At 46.2% G+C, this 19204-nt stretch overlaps 1 protein-coding gene across 3 annotated transcripts; it reads right to left on the bottom strand.

Moving 5' to 3' along the window:
- Window positions 1–144: 144 nt before the first annotated feature.
- Window positions 145–18586, bottom strand: PRDM4 (PR/SET domain 4). 3 transcript variants are annotated; one of them, XM_037388285.1, is made up of 11 exons: window positions 18329–18586; window positions 16561–16694; window positions 15714–15899; window positions 12844–13638; window positions 9612–9761; window positions 8275–8414; window positions 7437–7522; window positions 6136–6263; window positions 5274–5588; window positions 2762–2930; window positions 145–1337 (listed from the first exon to the last, which is right to left on the bottom strand). In XM_037388285.1, exons 1-11 carry the CDS (start codon window positions 18337–18339, stop codon window positions 1028–1030), a joined length of 2424 nt encoding a protein of 807 aa, XP_037244182.1. In that variant the 5' UTR covers window positions 18340–18586; the 3' UTR covers window positions 145–1027. The 3 variants fall into 3 exon arrangements, with proteins under 3 accessions (XP_037244182.1, XP_037244183.1, XP_037244184.1); XM_037388286.1 differs by having other exon boundaries at window positions 777–1337; window positions 8275–8393; XM_037388287.1 differs by lacking the exon at window positions 9612–9761 and having other exon boundaries at window positions 777–1337; window positions 8275–8393.
- Between the last annotated feature and the right edge of the window lie 618 nt (window positions 18587–19204).

Here is a 19204-nt window from a genome sequence, read left to right as displayed (position 1 = left end):
CCTGTTTGTGGAGGTGCTCCTGCCCATACCTACCTTACCCCAGGAAAGCTTGGGAGAGGCAGATGATTGATGGAAAAGCGGTGTTGTCTTAGCATCATCAGAAATGGGAACCTTTTTTTCCTAAATGTATAAATACTAAAAAAAGAACATTAGAAAAGAGCCACATCTTTAATTTTTTTCAAAAGAAAACAACCGCATGAAATACATCTTCATTCCATAAATAATATTAGCAGCAAACCCTCCCATCATTCTAGGTGGTAAAAGGTTTACAGCACAACAGGTAATATATACTGTAAACACTGTCTGATCATCTGTAAGCCTCTTCCTTACTGAGTCTGTACAGTCTTTACCTCTTCACCTGCTTATATGGTCAAGTGAACTGGAGTGAGAAGAGGCAATAACTGTTCTCCAAAAGCCAATGTTTGATTTTCTGTACTGGGGTAATTGCTTTGCCTGCAAATGCTGATTTCACCGGTGCTTTTTTTTTTTTTTTAAACCAAAGCTTTTTTTTCTTTTTTAAAAGAAGGAAACCTGAGCTTTGCGCCAAACATCCTTCAGTGAAAAAGAATTCAAAAGCAAAAATACATCAACTGCCACCACTGTTTTTTGTTTGTTTCTCAAATTGTCATGGCTTTGGCAGTTAAGGACAGCTGGCTTACATGTCACTGCAATCACTCAACTACATTTCTCGTTTGTGGCTCTTTACTCAAAGGGCTATGCAAGGTGTGTCACGTATCCCAGCACTGGATGGATTAATCTGAGTGATTTGGAAAAGAAGTATGCACAGTGTGTGAAAAAAATGTTGCCTCACATTTCCTTCTTAGCGACTCTTCACTTGTACATGCACGATCCATTCTCATTCAGTGTTCTGGCTACAGAGTTCATTAAGCGGTGGTAGTGCAGAAACCAAAACAGTAGGAAAACGCCTCATCTGACATATGGTGTTGACTGGAGAAACAAGGAAGAGGGTTGGTTTTTTTTCCTTCCCTAGTTATAACATCCAAGAAAATTTCCCTCTCTCTTCTCTTCATTTGTGTCCAGAGAGGGCATCACCTGTTGTATAGACTCCGTTGGTAATCCTACAGTCTTCAGTCCTGACAGAGTCTATTAATTCCTCCTCTGAATCCTCCTCCTCTTCCTCCTCTGGGGCTGACAGGCCAGATGTGGGGCCTTTACATATTTTTAAGTGGCGAGTGAGGTGATATTTGGTTAGATAAGCCTTGGAGCATTTTTCACAGACGTAGTCCCTCTTTCCTTCATGTGAATTGAGATGCTTCTTCAGGTGATTTGTCCTCAGAAACAGCTTGTCACACTTGGGGCACTTGATCTGCCGTTCTCTGCAAGACATGAAAAAGTTAGTTTGCTTCTGCCTCAAGGCAGCTGATGCTATATTAAATATACTGTAATAAATAGTGGGGTTTACTCCTAAATCTTATTTTCAATGTACATGAAGGAGAAGCAGACCAGAAATAACAGCAGTACCGCAGCACTGAAGTGTAAATACTGCTCCGTTTTCTCTCACACAGTATGTACACAAAGCCACTATTCTCTGCTTCCCCCCCTGCCCCTGAACATCATTGGCAAAAGTCAGGCTTTTTGGATTAACTGCTAACTTGTAACCAACTGTTTTTCTTTCCTCATGGTAATTAAAGAAGAAAGAATTCTACAAGGCCTTTGTTTGTTTATTTTCTGAGTAAGACCAAACTCTGGTTAAGCTCCATGTTGTGGCAAGGGCAGAGATGTTGTCATGGCGGAAGGGTTAGTCTCCCTCCTTCCCACCCTGCCTAAACAGGGGAGAAAAAAAAAAAACCAAAAAAAACCCCAAAGCTTCTGAGCGTTAACAACCCTCAGTCTGTAAATGCTAAGCAGAGGCTTACCAGACTGCACAGTCAAATTCTGTAGATGACTGTAAAAAAAGACCTCCCAGCAGCAGTGCTCCCGGCTCTGGCCATAAGAACAAGCAGCAAGTCTGTCTTGTCCGTCTCACGTTCACGCGAGCTGCACTAGGCTGTCTCCTAGGCAGCAGGACAGAAGGGGCTATCGATTCCAAGTCAGTACAAGAACCAGATGCTGAAAATTAAATAAGCAGAGGGACTAGCTTTGGGCAAGCAGCCTATAAGGAAGGACATTGGACTGGGAGTAACTAAACAGGATGGAGAGATACTCTCAGCAAAAGGAAAGATCTGGCTTGGCGGAGAGCCAAGAAGCTGGGAGAGACCCATAGATAACTGGAGGAGGACCTGGGGGTGGGGATCTGCCCAGACTGGGTATCTCCCTGCAGGAAGAGCAGGAGACCAAGTGCAGGAATGAGACCTGGGGGGAGGTAAGAACTGGGAATGGCTGCACCCCCAGCCTGGTGCTAAAATAGAGGGAGACTTCACTAACAAGCTACTTGGTGAGAATAACATTGAGGAGCTTAGGATATTTCGTGGTCATGCTGGGACGTGGGAACAGTTCTCAGCAGAGAACTAGATGTAAATCAACTAACCCCCACTCTCTTCAAAATGATGAGCATTCCAGAATGCAATTTCACAAGGTGCACGCCTGGAATTTCCTGTGTCATTAAATTCTTGCAAACAGTAGAACAGCACAACTTCAGCCAGTAACAAGGAATTTGTCCAGATTAACTTCTCTGTTGTTTAGAGGATGAAGCCATACTCCCTAGGCCAAACTGTTTGCAAACTGGAGATTCTCTCTTGAGCTGTTCAGCTTCATTATTTATTGCACTGTCTGTTCCAACGCATCCTGTGAGATCACTTACTGCGTGTGAGTGAGTACATGCTGCTTGAGGTCCTGCCTCCGCATGAATAGCTTTTCACAGTAATCGCACTTGAGATTCTTCTCCCCCGTGTGGATGACCATGTGCGATTCCAGGTGAGCCTTCTGGGTGAACGACTTGTCGCAGAGGGTACAGCGATAATTCTTCTGACCTGGGATTACAAATTGACAGTCGGTGTCCCAAGAAATACAGTAAGCAAACAAGCCTGACCACTTCTGAAAAATAAAATTTTACCCTGAAGAAAGGCAGACTATTTGTGAACAGGACCTGTTTCCTCCTGCAGTGCCTTCAGAATCGGTGTAAAGGCCTACCTAGTTACAGTCTAGATTTAGCTATGCAAAAAACAGGCATCTGACCTCATTTCATCACTCCCAAAGCTTTTCATCCCATGCCCCCAAGCCAACAAATCCACTTCATGCTACTGTTTCAAACCACTGAGCCATTCATGTGATGCAGGGTTCTGCACTTTGTCCTTCTAAATACCACTGATCCCTCTTCCTCCGGTGCTTGTGGTCAGTTTTCCTGTGAGACAGACTTTCTGCTCCTTGTCTACACCAAGGGTGCCCCCCTGTTCTGCATACCAAAACATCACCAGTAGGCTTGTAAATTTTCCAGCAAAGAGATTCAGGCAAACACTTAACGAGACTAGGCTTACCAAAGATGAATACTTGACTAAAAATAATTGTAGCCTCTTTTTTAATATTAACCATGGTAGCCATTTAATTACTGTACATTAGTACCTCCCCCTCTCCACTTATTTCCCACAGGAACTGTATCTGATGCCTTACCAGAGCCCAACCATATCTGATGCACTGCATTGCCTTTGTCTAGAAAAACAAGTTCTCTTACTAACAAATGCACAAGTGCAAAGCTCACTGGCTCTTCGGTAACTTCTGTGTTTTATCCCACTTTCCCACTTACCTATAGATCTTCCATTATTCTTTGCCACATATAGTTCAAATCCCCTGCACAGCACTGAATGCAGACTAAGCCTGAATACCACTTGAATTCCCCTCCCTGTGAGTACCACATTTGTACTTGATCGGTTTATTAGAACTCCTCACTACTGAGCCCACAGCTTGCTATGCTTAACTCAAGTGCACTGAACTCCCAGGGTTATTCCCTTTCCAGCTTTGTGATTTGCATTCTGTGATTCCCAATAGCTATTTCAACCTTACTGGGGGGAAAGGGGGGATAAAAATACCCACACTGTTCATCTTTCACTATTTTGTTTTCCTGTTTTAATGCTTGTTTGCTGATCTGCTGGCAGTTCTCCCTTTATCCCCAAAGGCTCTAGTGATATCCAAATGCCCACAGCATGTTCAGACTTAAGTTTTCATGAGTGACAGAGCTGAGCCTTATCCACAGGAATCTGCCCCACAGTCACCAATTTCAGTCTTGTCCCATTTCCTTAAGATGAAAAACAATTCAAGTACAAAAGAGGGGAAAGATCTCAGCCCCATATTTAAGTGGACAACTTTCCACATTACAAGCTCTCAAACCCAGCTGACTTTTTCTCATGAGCAGAAGGGAACCCTTTTTTAATCGTAACTGCCAGCACTGGATCTGCTGTGTGGGAACAAAGAATTTCTGTCTCCCAGACGAAGGCTGACACTTCTTCCCAACTGTAACCAACTTCAAATCATCAAATGCTTTTAGATGTGGCACAGTCAGCCAGAACACAGGTCTACATACTCTTCTCTGGGCACCCACACCACTGAACCCAGCAGAGTCCCACCCTACCAGCCAACGCTCCCTCGGGCAGTGCCTGGGCAGCCAGCCAGGGTGCCGGCGTTCTTACAAAGGGAGGTTGAGGGAGGCGATTCTGCCCCTCTGCTCTGCTCTTGTGCAACCCCACCTGGAGCGGTGCGTCCAGTTCTAGGGTCCCCAGCACAGGAAAGACATGGACCTGTTGGAGTGGGTCCAGAAGAGAGCCATGAAAACGATCAGAGGGCTGGAGTACCTCTCCTATGAAGAAAGGCTGAGAGCGTTGGGGTTGTTCAGCCTGGGGAAGAGAAGCCTTGGGGGAGACCTTATTGCAGCCTTTCAGTACTTAAACGGACCTTCTAAGAAAGGCAGAGAGAGACTTTTTACCAAGACCTGTAGTGACAGGACAAGGGGCAATGGTTTTAAACTGAAAGAGGATAGATTTAGATGGGACATAAAGAAGAAACTTTTTTACAGTGAGGGTAGTGAGACACTGCAACAGGTTACGCAGAGAAGCTGTGGATGCCCCACCATCAGAAGTGTTCAAGGCCAGGCTGGATGGGGCTGAGTGACCCAGTCTAGTGGAAGGTGTCCTTGTCCATGGCAGGGGGGTTGGACTAGATGATTTTTAAAGGTCCCTTCCAACCCAAACCATTCTACGATTCTGTTTCTAAGAGCTTAGATCTATGGACAAAAGCCCTGCCAACTGGCCAAGGGATCAGAGAGAACAGGTCCTGCTCCAATGTTTTACTAGCACAGGCAACTCCGTAAAGTCGCCGACCCTTACCTGTGTGTATCTTGAGGTGTGTCCGTAAGTTGCTAGGATCACTGAAAGCTTTGCTACAGAAATCGCACTTGTGCGGCTTCATGCCCATGTGCCCCATGAAGTGGACGTGGAGCTTGGAAGGGGAAATGAAAGCCTGGGGGCACATGGAGCACTTCCACTTCCTTTCCTTGCCATGGCCTGGCCCATGGCTGCTGCTGTGCCCCTGACTGGGGAGGTGGCTGTGAATATGGCTGCTCAAATGGGCCTTGAAGTCCGCATAGGAAGCGCATTCCTTTCCGCAGTGGCAGATGTGCATGTCCGGATGTTCGGGGACACCTTTGGGCACAGAAGCATCACTTTTAGTGAGGCACAGCAAGGCCTAACAGAGTGTGAGTGTGACCCACGTTAACACTTTGTCTGTGGTAGCAAAGCCAGCTGCAGGGATTTCTACCCCCATTCCTTTCAGCCCTGGTTCCTGCTTTTCCGCTCTTTTAGGTAGGCCATTTAAAACGTTATGAGAGGCCAAACTTTGGAATGGTTTTTAGCACAGTTCCACCAAACAACCAAAGGCGGGGAAGGATAGGAAGATCTTGAGCTAGCAAAACTCCCTTAGGACCACATCGATGAACAGAAGAAAAACAATCCTTTTTCTTTGAAACTGCAACCATTTACTCCTGATCAGTGGAATTAGATAGTGAACTGTTTCTTTTAAACGATGGTACTCCTGTAGTCATGAGATGTAAAAGGAAACTATGACATGCACCACTAGGAACTGAGAAGGAACATAACGCACTCCCCAAGTCACAGTGCCCAGAGATGGGACTAAAAGGGAATTCAAACCGAGTACTCCCTGCAGAGCTAACAAAGATGAGTGTTTACTTACCAAGTTGTCGTGCATAGTCCCGACTGTAATAGAAGAGAAGCTCATGTTCAGGTGGGATGTCCCGAGAGGTGCAAAAGTAAATTTTTCCATCGTGAGGATAAGCCACAAGATTCTGCTCTTCCCGGTTCCTACAGCAATAATGAGAGTTATGAAATAAAAGAAAGCCCTCCAGAAATAATGACTTTTTGAGAGAGAGAAAAAAAAGAAGGAAATTCCTATAAATAGGTCATGAGAAAACCTCAGTGCTTGTCAGCACACTATAAAACTTTCCTGTCACTTCTGTCCTTCTTTAATAAAGGAAAGTAAAGGAAAACCGGACCTTGAGAATCAATCTGCTCCACCAAATGATACATTTTTCACACCACTGCAATATCTTGCTGAGAAAACTATTAATAGACATTAGAGTGGGCTGAGAGAAGATAGTTTATGATCTCTTAAGAAACTACAAAAATACATTTTTTCATACCAACTCCCTTAAGAAATACAGAACACATGAGGAAGAAATAAGTATCAGTAAAGTCTTAAAGCAAAATTATCTTCAAAAATAATTCTTGAAAAGCATTTCCAAGATGTGAGGATTCATCTTCTGAAGCTGTATCTTACATATATATTTGTTCCCGGTATTTGAAACCAGCAAAAGTTCTGCCCCACTGCAGTGGGAGATCAAGCATTAACTTCTAGATTCCTGCATACGGAAGCAATGAAGCAAGTTGCAGGGGAAACCTGCTTTGTGTCACAGAGCAGTAAGAAAGGTTCAGCCTTCTCAGTGGACCATGTATGGAGCAATACTGAAGGCAGTCTGGATGGTTTTCATCACAGGCTCCAGAAAGACTGAAAAGGACAGCTCTCAGGAGTTGTAGGAGCTTGGAACTTGGCCAAAAAAACCCAGGGACACTTTCCTAATCAAGTATTAAAATCAAACAGGCAATCAACGTCAACTTCACAGTCGTATCCAAAAGGAATGGAAGAGAGGTAAGGTAATAACAAGCTAATACACAGTAAGCTAATATAAAAAGAACCTGGTTTAAAGCTTTAGAACAAGAGAAACTAAGTATGTGGGCAGATTTGGGGCTGGTTTACTGCAGCATGCATACTGATTCCCCCATAACATTCGCCACTGGGTGCTCTGTTTCATTCTCCCCACCAGTCCAAGATGCATAGATAATTCCTGAAGGTTCCTTGGTCCCGAGCTCATTACCCATCTGGGCAGTCAGTGCAGCAGTGGACATTCTCCATCACAGCCTCCTATGAGCCTGCAGCTCACACTCCAAGCTACTTGGCGCAGTACCGGTGGTTCTCACCTAGCTTTGCGTACAAACATCATCCAGTTACATTCATTTTCATCAGTTGTAATGACGCAGAACTCCAGGACACCATTGTGATAGATCTACCAAGAAAAACAAATGCAATCTTAGGACAAAACACAGCAACAAATGCAGTGAAAGCCAGCTTCTCTCTTTAAGAGAGGATGTATTTACCTAGAACAAGCCAGGAGGTCTCCATTGCCATTGCCAAGACCACAGCCCTGTTCTTACTCCTTACTTTCCCTTTCACACAGAAATCTTGACCTCTCTGCTACCCAGGAGGTTACAAAACGTGTTTATCAGCATCTTTCCCACACAACACCTTTAGCTCCCAGCAGAAATGCATTTGGCCGTTTTTCTTACAAGCCAAGCCCTGTGAACAATAATGTCTGGGTAAACTGTACATGTTTATTTATATAGATCAATTTTACTTTCTGAACATGAAATGATGTGAAAAAGAAAGCTTTAAAGTGGCTTTCCTAAAACAAATCTTTCATTGCCTGGGGGAACTTTCAATAAACAATGATAGAAAACAAACAAGTGCTGCCTAGTAATTCATATACAATCTCTGCTGCAACTCCGCACAAATACTGGAAAACCACATACAGCCCTTTAAAAGAAAAGGCATTAAAGAAGTTCATTGTACTTCAGGACTCATTACCAGCATATTACATGGTATACAGCTCTGCTATGCTGATATTAAGTATTAGACAATCAAACGGCATTAATATTGATTTTTAGAAAGGATGGTAACATTAAAGCTGCTGTGTCATGTGGTGGCTTTCATCAAATAAAGGCATGCCTGCAGACTCTGTGAGCCACAACATCCACTGACCTTCCAGATGTGACTAGCTGCTTTGTCTGTCCAGTCAGCCACCTCCAGAGAATGGCTCTGCTGCCCGATCAAAGGTCCAAAACAAGTCCTTACAGGAATGGTTTCTCGTGTCCACACACCTATCAGTAAAAGACCAAAATCTGCAGAAATCAATTCTTTAAGCAACTAAACATACATAACAGAGAGGTGGGAGGCTTATGGGATAATGCTCCAGGGGGAGGATCTAGGCATAAGATCATGAAAGCTTCTACTTCACATGTAAAACACACCTAAGGCAGAGACAAGAACCACCACCACCACATGACGCTATTGGGAGCCGCTTTGTTGTAATTACAAATATTTATTTTGTTTGTCAAAAGCAAGTAATTTACTTTTCAGTAAGCTATAAAACTAAGATCCTAGCCACTTGTACCAATTAAAGTTTTCATGGCACTTTCTGCAGAAGCAGAAAATACTAGTTTCAGTAACTACATTTCGCCTACCTAATCCCCAGGAATTTCCAGAATTGTTGCTGGGCATTGTTAAGCAGCTTCTGCATTTCTCCCCAGAGGCAGCTGTATTTCTGTCATGGGCAGAGGGATTCCTGCGTGTATATTATTTATTATTAAACATTTATATATGTATAGGTCTACATGAATACACTGAATAGGTTTTAGGAATAAACTGGAAACTAGTGCAGCTTGAAAAGAACAGATGTAATCTACTCTCAACAAGCAGCATCACTAAGCAAGCCAATAATCACATTCTTCTCTAGCCTTCAGATCCTTAGGGTATTGCATTGTACTCTTCCATTTCCAGGTGACAATTGTGTGAAATACAGTAACAAGGTCCACATCCAGTGACAAGGTCACAGTCTGCATGCCAAATGTAAAGGGGGGGGGAGGGGAAAAAAAAACAAAAAAAAGAGGCACTCGTGATCAATACTCCAATGTGAGCATCCAGAAGACCCACAGGTAACAAACCAAGCTGATGAACAAGCAGACAGAAATCTCCTTCATTATTTCTAATTGCTATCCTCCCACAAATTTTAAGTGCTGTAATGTTTTCTTATCAAAGCTGTGCCTGGGCTGTTTAGCTCAATAAAAATAAACACCATACCTTGCTTGTGCTTGACCTTATGAAGTGTTCCAGTAACACTCCAGAGTCTAGCTGCAGCCTAAGTAGTAATCAGAGGACAAGAAGCTCTTGCACAATGTAAGTCAGGGTGATTACAGAAGACAGAACCACCTCTCTATTGCAGTGTTTCTTTCCCATATTAAAATCCCTACAGTTTTGGGTTTCAGGCATTGAGTGTATTTTAAACCACTGCATAGAATACATACTAATCTGATTCTTACCTGCTTCAGCTCCCATGATAGACTGCCGAAGGACAAGCTGCTTAGGGAGAGAAAGCCTGGCTCGACTCTCTATCGGGTTGTCAGGGACAAAGGTGACGGGCCCGTGATCTGGGCAGTCTGATGGATATGCCTTGTCACACAGTGTGCACCCTGCAAAGAGGGGAAGGGACAACAGCGATTAAAAAGATGCAACGGTCCCCAAAGTGCAATCAGTTCCCAGCCAATATGCTTCAGCTCAGCTCCTGCCCAAGGCTGCTTCTATCTGGTTTATTTACTCAGAAGAATACAAACCATATTATTACAGTCAGATGGGCACCAATGCATATGTCACTGTTCCTAGCCAATTCAGATCAAATGTGAGGATATCCACCTGCCTTCCTGATGGTAAATTAATCACCTAGACTCCAGACTATCCATACAGGGGTAATCCAGCAATGGGACAAAGTCCACTCTTCATCTAAACTACTGCAAAATAGATGGCAGTCTCCCCACAGCTGGCAGTAATGCTGATGATGGAAAAGCTATTTTCTCTCTGCTCACAAGTGAAATTACCTTTAATGGCAGAAAAATCCAAGCCATACCAAACCAAACACTTTGTAACCGGTTATGTTTTTGGAATTGACCAGGAACATCAAGAGTTTTCTTGCATGTAAAACCTCAAGGATATTCATGCAAAGGGACAGTAAGGTCTTCTTTCTAAAATTTTTCCAATTTGAAACCTCTTATCTCCATTTAAATTCAGACAATGGGCAAATCTTTATGGCAGCAAATATCTGACCTCACTGCTCATACAGTGGACCTCTGTGGGATGCCGCTGAATGGAACAAAAAAACAAAGCCCAAAGAAGAATCAGTAGCATCGCTTTCCCAATCTGTCATTCAGCATAAGTACTGCTGAAAAATAAACCAGTGGAAGTCTTCAGTCTAATAAGCTTGGGGAAAAGTACAGCATAAAATGCTCTCATCTAGAAAAACTGTGTCATTTTAATTCTCTATGAATAGAGCAACCAACAACTACTCAGCAACCACCCTCATGATAAATCTTCATCTGAAGAAGCTCAGCTAATTAAGCAGGTTTTCCACAAAGACCTTCTTTGGCCTCTTGATGGCTCAACTCCAGTACAAGAGACCTATCACAGAAGTAGCCTCCAGCAGGCACAAAGAACAGCTCCATTATTTCTTGTTTAAAGATATTTTTGGGTCACTCCATACATCGAAGTACCAGAATCTGACCCCATACAAAGTACAGTTTGATCAACTACACAATTACAGATAGGAAGGTACTCAGAAAATTATTAGGTAGAACCTATATAAGCATTGCTTCATGTTCACAGATGACATGTAGGAGCACAGCAACAACAGCCACCAGACCTGAGTAATGAGAAACACTATTTGTAACAGTTGTTTCTAAGCGTTGCCTAGCACACACAGCTGCAGGTCTGTGGACTAGCTGCAAGGAAAGGCAAAGGGGAAGAAAAGCAAGTTCTAGGCATGTGACACTTCCACTTGGAAAGGTTTTAGGGATTCATACATTTTTAAGAAGTTGGGAACAAAAAATGCAACACTCTACAGGAAGCAAAATTTTTCAGTTTCTGTTTCTGTTCTTGTCAAATAATGAGGGGGACGATCACAGTAATTACTTCTCTGATCTGAGTATCGAGAACTATAGGCAAAGATGACCAAAAAAAGGGCTACTTAAAAGTTTCACAAACATTCAGGACTGTAGCAAAGGCACACTGTTTTCTTCCCATTTAGGAACAGAGTAAAAAGTTTTCTGCAAAAGGCTCTGTCTCCTGCCTTCTCAGTAGGGAAAAACCACCGAGAGACTCTAAAACAACTCCTCCTCCTTGCTCTAACCTGTCTGGACAAAAATTCATGTTTTATTCAGAAGAACTTAAAAAACAACAGTTAAACCTTGCCAAGTCAAGGATCTATTTTGCAAATCACATGAAAGCACCAGGCATGCAATAGCCATTAAACATCCTATGAACGGGAAGCATCATCTGGGAAACTGCTTAGGACTACTTTAAGTATAGTGACAACAAGCTGGCACATCAAGTCTCACTTCAGTGAATCACCAGCGATTTCACCACAAGCATATTGGATATCATACTATTTTATCCATTATTTGTTCAACATGCAGCAGATGCTTGTAAGAACTTCCGAGTGCATCATCTGTAAAACTCCTCCTCTAGGAGTTGTCAATTCATCACAGTTCTACATCCACCTGAATGTAAGTTGTATTTAATCCCACAGAACAGAAGTTTCAATTCAAATATCTGACTAGACACTCGGCACTAAACTGCACCTCTCCCATTGCTAACCAAGGCACTATTTCTTTCCATTTCTTAAGAAATGTTCTGCGGGCAAAGCTTGTCATAAGGCTCTGGCAGTTGTAGGGCCAGATTGCGTGCGCAAGAGCAGCACTCAGCAGTTGTAGGGCCAGACTGCGTGCAAGAGCAGCACCAGCAATGCTACCACAACTAATAAAACTGAATATAGAAGCTGGCCTTACGCTTCAGTGGTGGGAAGCCAGCTGTCCCAGCAGAAGAGAACTTCACAGTTCTCAAACACCATTCCTTGAACAACAGGATTGAGGGAGTGCAATGTCCAGTGCTTCTCTCTTCCTAGAAGACCAACTAACCTCTGGACTGAAGTCCTTTGATGAGAATAATTAGAAATATTAAAAACTTCCCTCCCTCTGCTCTTTTTCCAGCAGGTCTTGTTGAGAACGACATTTTCATGATGATTGTTCATGTGTCAATGAAACTTTTGCAAAATCACATAGCGTCATACTATACAACTATGCCCACTTGATGAAACGTATGGCTTGTGGTGGTGTTTGTTGTGGTTTTTTTAATGGGGCAAGAAGAGTCATTTGTGATGCAACTGAAAGACAAGTCTCATTGCAAAGGATAGTATCAGCATATACACAAAAGGCCAGAGGTTCATAAATAACTCTGCTTCCAACCTCAAGGCAACATGAGAGATGGATACAAAGAGAATGACACCGATCATGTCTACTATGTCCTATCATGTCTACTTCCATTTCTGCTGTCATTTCAGCATGGTTAATCTGCTGCTGCAGATGTTCCAACCTTTGAAACTTTTATTAAATAACTAAGTTTCCTTCACTGGAAATCCGTAAGACTAGCAACAGGAGTCCTGTCATCCCACCAGACAACAGCTACATTACAAACCCTACCCCAAGAAAGCAGGAAATGCGCACTTACATATGGTAAACAAGGTTGCCATGTTCTCCTTGTTTGAATTGGAGTCTTCCATTTGCAGAGAGGATGGTACAAAGGCGAGATTGTCTGCAGACACATCCACATGACTTGGCCCCATGGCTACTTCCTGATTTATGGAAGACACCGCCACTGGCTCGAGGCCGAGGCCCACTTCGTGCAAAGCTACCGAGTCCAGGGAAGCTAGGTTGTGTGAGGTAGAGAGCGCCACACTCACAGAGTTGGTGCTCATGGCCACAGTATGAATGGAGTCATTTAGTGTGCTGTCCGATATTCCTGTCACCCGCCCAGTGATGTGGTCAGGTTCCATGACGACAGGGAGTTCCAAAGTGCTACCGTGAATGGGAATGACACCGCTGTGTCCCACCGCATCCGATGTCAAGTTACTCCCCACCGTGTCTACGGCTAAAGGTTCATGGCTCCGGGAGCTGTTTGGGATCTGTGAATGATCCCCAGCTACATCATCCATCGTAAGCTCCTCCGTCATCCCATCTGTAGAGATGGGGCTGGTTACCCTTGAAACACTCTCCATAGTGATTGCAGTATCCAGTGCTACCTCGTGGCTGTCACTCGGATGCAGATTTTGAGCACCATGCGCGTTCACTGCGCGGGAGTCCATGGAGACAATCCCTGGTTCCAGCCCCACGGTTCCACTGGGCTGGTAGGGATCTAGGGCAGAGGGATTGCTGGAGACTGACAATGCCGGATTGCTATCAACATTTATAGTGTTGGGATGGATGTACTGAGGTGGAGGTCTGTCAGCCAAGTAAGATAAGATACCTGATGGAATGAAAGGGGGAAAGAGAAGAAGAGTTCAAATATTGAACAAAAATACCTCACCATCACAGCATAGTACATAAAAGATCTTGATCCTTGAAGACATGCTCTTTACATTATGTCCAATTAAAAAACACTGATTCCAAAACAAGGCTCACAAACATATGCCAAGCCAACACTCTTGTCGAAGTATCATTTGACAACAAATACAGAGCTTCCATCCAACAGAGCAAGCCTCTGGTTACTTGTCAAACTCCAAACAACCAAGTTTCTGGCAGCATTTAACCCAGGCTCCTCAGTACAAAGACTGAGGCCAAAAGAGGTTCTTCACATTTTAGGCACAATTTTTCATTCTGAAGAAATAGCTCACAGAGGATGAAGGACTGCTAGTGGAATCTAACATTTGATGATCCCTGATTCATCTTTGGTAGGAGTAGAAACAGTTCTCCAGGATACATCCTTTTTGCTCAGGTGTTTAACAATGCTACCTCATTCCTCTAAGGCTAAATGACACAACTGTCCACCTCTGCCATCATCAACTGCAATTCTGAAGGATCAAGATAAGGTCTCTCAAAGGTATTGTGTGTCATCTGCTTTCTTTCCTTACATGAAAAGTATGGGGTTTTTTCTCCTAAAATAACAGCCCAGTTAAATTTAAATCCAAAACCCTAACATCCTTTTCGGCAGCTCTGGGAAGTTGCTCAATGTCAATCAATCCTGGAACTTAAGATATGAAAAACCACTAACCTGGTATTTACATACTACCAACTTCTCTTCTTGGACAAAGCTAAAAAAAAAAAAGTCTTTGGAGGAAATACATCAGCACATTCAAGTAAACAGTACTTCCAGTGGAGACAGAGACAGATTTTGCAGATTCTGTGAGATCTGAGTCAGCATGTTTCTTTTTGGCCTTGAACCCTGTGAGCCATTTGTTCTGTAAGTTTTCCATTCAAACATGTCCGTTATTATAAGGATACAAGCACAGCTATTCTTTCTGCAGCACAACCCCATTAAAAATGGCTAAGCCAAGAAATGGACAGTTCAATTTAACCAGGTGCATCAAATACTTCTGCATGCCGTGCTGCCTTGTGGCTTGAACAAGGAAGATCCTTGAAGGCCGTAAGATGACTGATGGAAGACCCCTATGAAACATCAGACTAAACATCACACAGACTAGAAAGAAAAAGAAAACATTTCCGCATAAATTATTCCAGCTCAGAAGAATGGCAAATAACCTTTGGTCCTCAAATGCACTGTCTCCTCCTCTACTCTTTGCCCACAAAATGGGCAGGCATGTAATGCAGTAAGAAAGGTTATCCTAAGCAGCTTGCAATTTCACCCACTAGTCAACAGGTAGCTGGGTGAGATCTGGGTGAGATTTTTTTTCCTAAGCTGGGTTAAACTAACAACGCTCACTGGCTGACCTTGAAGAAGTTTATCTATCCCCTTCCACCCTGTCAATCTTAGCTACAAAACAAAACAAGGACTAAACTTAAGGTTTGAATTTCTGTGCCTTCATACACTAACATGTAAAATTCTACAACTACGCTCTAAAACACACACAAGAGAGGAATCAAGATAGAAATCAGTATGCTAGGCCTTTGGAAATCAACCTTGAACAAAAATGAAGAAAAACTATGCCATGGGTGGGGAAAAGCCCAAAACTCCTCAGTTGGTGGCTTGCTCTTTTTGAGCTTTAAACTACTGTAACCTACTATTATGTACATATTAAGTACTGCTTCAGACTACAGGAGAAATAAAAGAAGCAGCTTTTGAGCTACAAGCCATTTAAGATAGAAACCAGGCATGCTTTGGTTTCTGTTCATCTTAAAAACAAGGCAGCAAGAGGAGTGATCAGAGGTTTGGTTTAAATAGAAAATGCCCTGCAGTTCTCTTTCTACACATGTACAGCAACAGAGACCTGAAAATAAAGGTGTGTAAATGATGCAACAGATTCCAGACACACTCAGGGAATTTACAGCTCTGCAAAACAGTCGGTCTTGCCTGCTTCAGGACAGAAATAGGTGGCTCTCAAAACAATTTCTCTGTTCCCCATCCATCAACACCAGACCACTTACCAGGTAGAATGTGTCTGAAATAGCTGCTCTCCAGGTGAGGGTATGGTGGCGGAGGTAGGGTGTAGTTTCTCTCTGGTATACCACACATCACTCCTCGATCCCCAATACCCATTGGGAGCATCAGAGACAGAGCAGAGGGCAAGGAACTCAAGGAGGGGCCCAAGTTTGGAATTGCAACAGGCAAGCCTGTGAAAGAAAATGCCCATTTAAATTCAGTGGAACTACTTCAGCTTATGAACACACAAGCTAACGAAGAGGTTACTAACTCCTCAGGAGCTCCCCATAGAAGTACAGTATGGTACCATCAAAGTAAGGTGGTAAGCTTCAAGGAAAGGATCACAGTTACCACAGCAGAGAAGCACACCTGGAATGTGGCTAGATCTTTTTTGGATACATTACGTAGGGCCTGCTTCTACTTTACAATTGTGAAGGACTTTTGTCTGTGTAGCCCTCTGAAAAAACAAAGCTGGAAAAAGTTTCGCTTTACACATGAACAACCATTATTTTCACCTGAGTGAAGACAGACATAAATGGACACAGATTTGCAGGTACAGTTTTTATTTCAAAGGATTCTGCTACCACCCACCAACCCACAGTGGAAACCACTCCATTAGAACAAAAAAAGACTCTCATTAAGGTGTAAGCCTGGTAAGCACACATCGCTTTTGCTTTGCCCGCGTAAGGATGGCTTAAGGTCTATCCTTCCCCAATTCTGCATCACCTCATTACCTGCTAAAGCCATGACTTGCTATCAGAGTAAGCGCTGCTACCCAGTTACAAACATCCCTGTGACAGTAAAACACAGAGCATGAGCTGTCACACCCTTTGCGGGAGCTTTCTCCATTACCTGGTGCTGGTATGGCGTTGTGAGTGGGTGATGCTGCCAATCCCAAGTGACTCCCCGAGACCGGCAGGGCATTGCTCACAGAGGATGAGGTCAGCTGGTCCATCCCTACAGGACTCAAGTTCATTTCATTCATTCTGGGCCCAGGGAACAGAGGGGGGAGGGGAAAAAGAAAAACAGAAGCAAGAGCATTCCTGATTACTGACTGTACTGCAGTGAGGTAGGGCTGAGCAAACAAACTCAAAATCAGATATTGACATGTAAAAACTCTGCCTTAGAAAGCTAAGCATAAAGCACATTAGCCACTCGCTCTGTGATCACATCACAATCAATACATATTGATCATATTAGATAGCAATAACCAGGATTAAAAGTCAGTTCAAAAACACAAATCAGACCATAGCTTTTTCCTTGCCATCCAGAAAACAAAGTCTCAGTCGTAGTAGTCAAAGCCACTATGTCTAAAGTATTGTGAACACAGATCCATTTACAAGCTGAATGTCACAATTACTCAGGCGATGGCACCAGATTCATAGTTTGTGACTTCTGGATGCTACATTCATGTTCAAAAACCAAAGTCAAGGAAGAGGAGGGCAAAAGATCAGTTAAAAATAGTAATGGACACAAAACCTCTAATTCACCATCAGCTCGACCAGGCCAATAGTGACAAGAGTCGCCACTGCAGTAGAGCCATTGTATAGTTTTAACAGGCTGCCTCAGTCTGGTTTTGCAGACATGGCATATGCCCCTATCACATTAGAGGCTAGCACCATGGATTATCTGTTATTTCGGAGCGATCAACCGGTAGTTCTTGAGTGCCTTTAACTCTCAAGCTACTCAAGTGGGCACACACCATATGTGCGGCCGTAGAGCTGCAGGAACCACCGGGCTGCCCAGCCACCCAAATCCCCAGCCTGGGGAGAAACCACACCAGCTCGGGGCATGTCTGTCCTCTGGGGTCTGAAACCGCACATGCAGCCCAAACCGGTCCCTGGGGACGGGGACGCCAAGAAGATGTCGCCTCCTAATTGTCAACAACTTTGCAAGCTCTGCCTGGCCTTTGCTCTGTCCACTCTGGCACTCCTGCCCACGCACCAGCTCCTGGCTGGAGTCTGCAGGGCCAGAGCGCCCGGCTGCCCCCAACAGCGCTCACAGCCCCGCAACGAGTCCCCGCAGCCCCCACCCGACCCCAGCTCGGGTGCCCCCGCAAGCATCGGGCCCGAGCTGTCGCCGTGCCGACCGGGAGCCGGAGCTCGGGCTGCCGCTCCAGTACGGCCAGGTACCGCTCACCCTGGGAAAACGGCCAAATGCACCAAACTCACACAAGTCAACCCGACGGCCCGAGCCCGCAAACGGCGCCGACGACTTTCATCTCGCTTGTGGCCGCTCTGCGCACCGCGCCGCCCCCTGCCCCCCTCGCCCGCAGGGGCTCCGCGGGGACGGCGCCGAGAGGTCCGGCTGCCCGGCGGGGCAGGGGTATCCCCGCCGGCCCCCACGGCTGCTGAGGGGCGGCGACGCCCGAGGGAGGGGGAGAGGGACCCACCACCCTCGCCCCGGGACCGAGGGGCGGCGAAGCACCGGGGCCAAGCCTCGGGGCCTGCGAGAGGCGCTGACCGCTTGGCGACCCCCTCCCCTCCTCGCCCTCGGCCGGAGTGCGCGCCGCCGCCGCCGCAAGGCCGGAGGTGCCCGTCCCCCGCCCCGCCCGGCCGCCGTCCCGCCCGCCTCCCACGGCCCCCGCTCCCCCGAGCCCGGCGGACGCGAGGGCGCTCACCTGGGGTGCATGGGGCCCGGCGGCGGAGCGGCCGCAGGCGCATCAGGGCCCTCAGCCCCGGCCCGCCGCCGCCCCTCGGGCAGGCGCCTGCCCCCGGCCCCGGCCCGAGCCCCAGCCCCGGCCCGGCCGCAACCACCGCCGCCGCCGCCTCATGGGCGGGGCCCCGAGCAGCGCGGGCCCGGCCGCGGGGGGGGAGCGCGGAGGAGGAGGCGGGAGAGGGCGGCGGTGATGGCGGCGGCGGCGGCGGGAGGGGGACGGGGGCCGCTTCCGCCGCCGCGCGCCACATCCAGGAAGCGGCGCCACCGCCCCGGGGCTCGGCCGCTCCCCGCCCGCCGTCGCCGGGGTCCGTGACGGGGCGGGCCCGGCCGCCGCCGCCATGCTGGCGCGGAGGGGCCCGCCCGGTGCCGGCCCGGCTCGGCCCTGACCTCCCGGCAGCCGCCTGCCCGCCGCGGCTCCCCGGCCCGCCTGCCCCCGGCAGCCGCCGCGGGGCTGGGCGCCAGCCAGCACGCTGGAGGCCGCGGCTGCCTTCGGTGAACCTCGGCGGCGCTCCGGCCCCTTTCGCCGCCACCTCCCCGCCTGGTTTCCAGAATATTTCCGGCGCTGTGGGGTGGACTGGGGCGGCCCGGACACGGCCGTGCTCCTTCCTCGGAGGAGCATCTGGGTGGCACTCTCCGGTCACAGGGCATCATCCCCGGCATGGTCTGTTGGCCGAAAACGCCTGCCTTGGTTTCAGGTGCCACTGCTTCTAGAAGGGTGCGATGCTTACTCTGATTTCCCATACAATAATCCCAGCGGCCCCACTGCTTTTTCATTGCACCCTCCTATCTGCTCTCATTAGAGGGTTGTGTTTCATCTCCCCCAGTACCATCAGTCTGT

Source organism: Falco rusticolus, chromosome 5, assembly GCF_015220075.1.
Source record: "Falco rusticolus isolate bFalRus1 chromosome 5, bFalRus1.pri, whole genome shotgun sequence".
Classification (NCBI taxonomy): Eukaryota; Metazoa; Chordata; class Aves; order Falconiformes; family Falconidae; genus Falco; species Falco rusticolus.
Note: the sequence above shows the minus strand (reverse complement) of the source record. Positions and strands in the feature narration are given on the sequence as shown.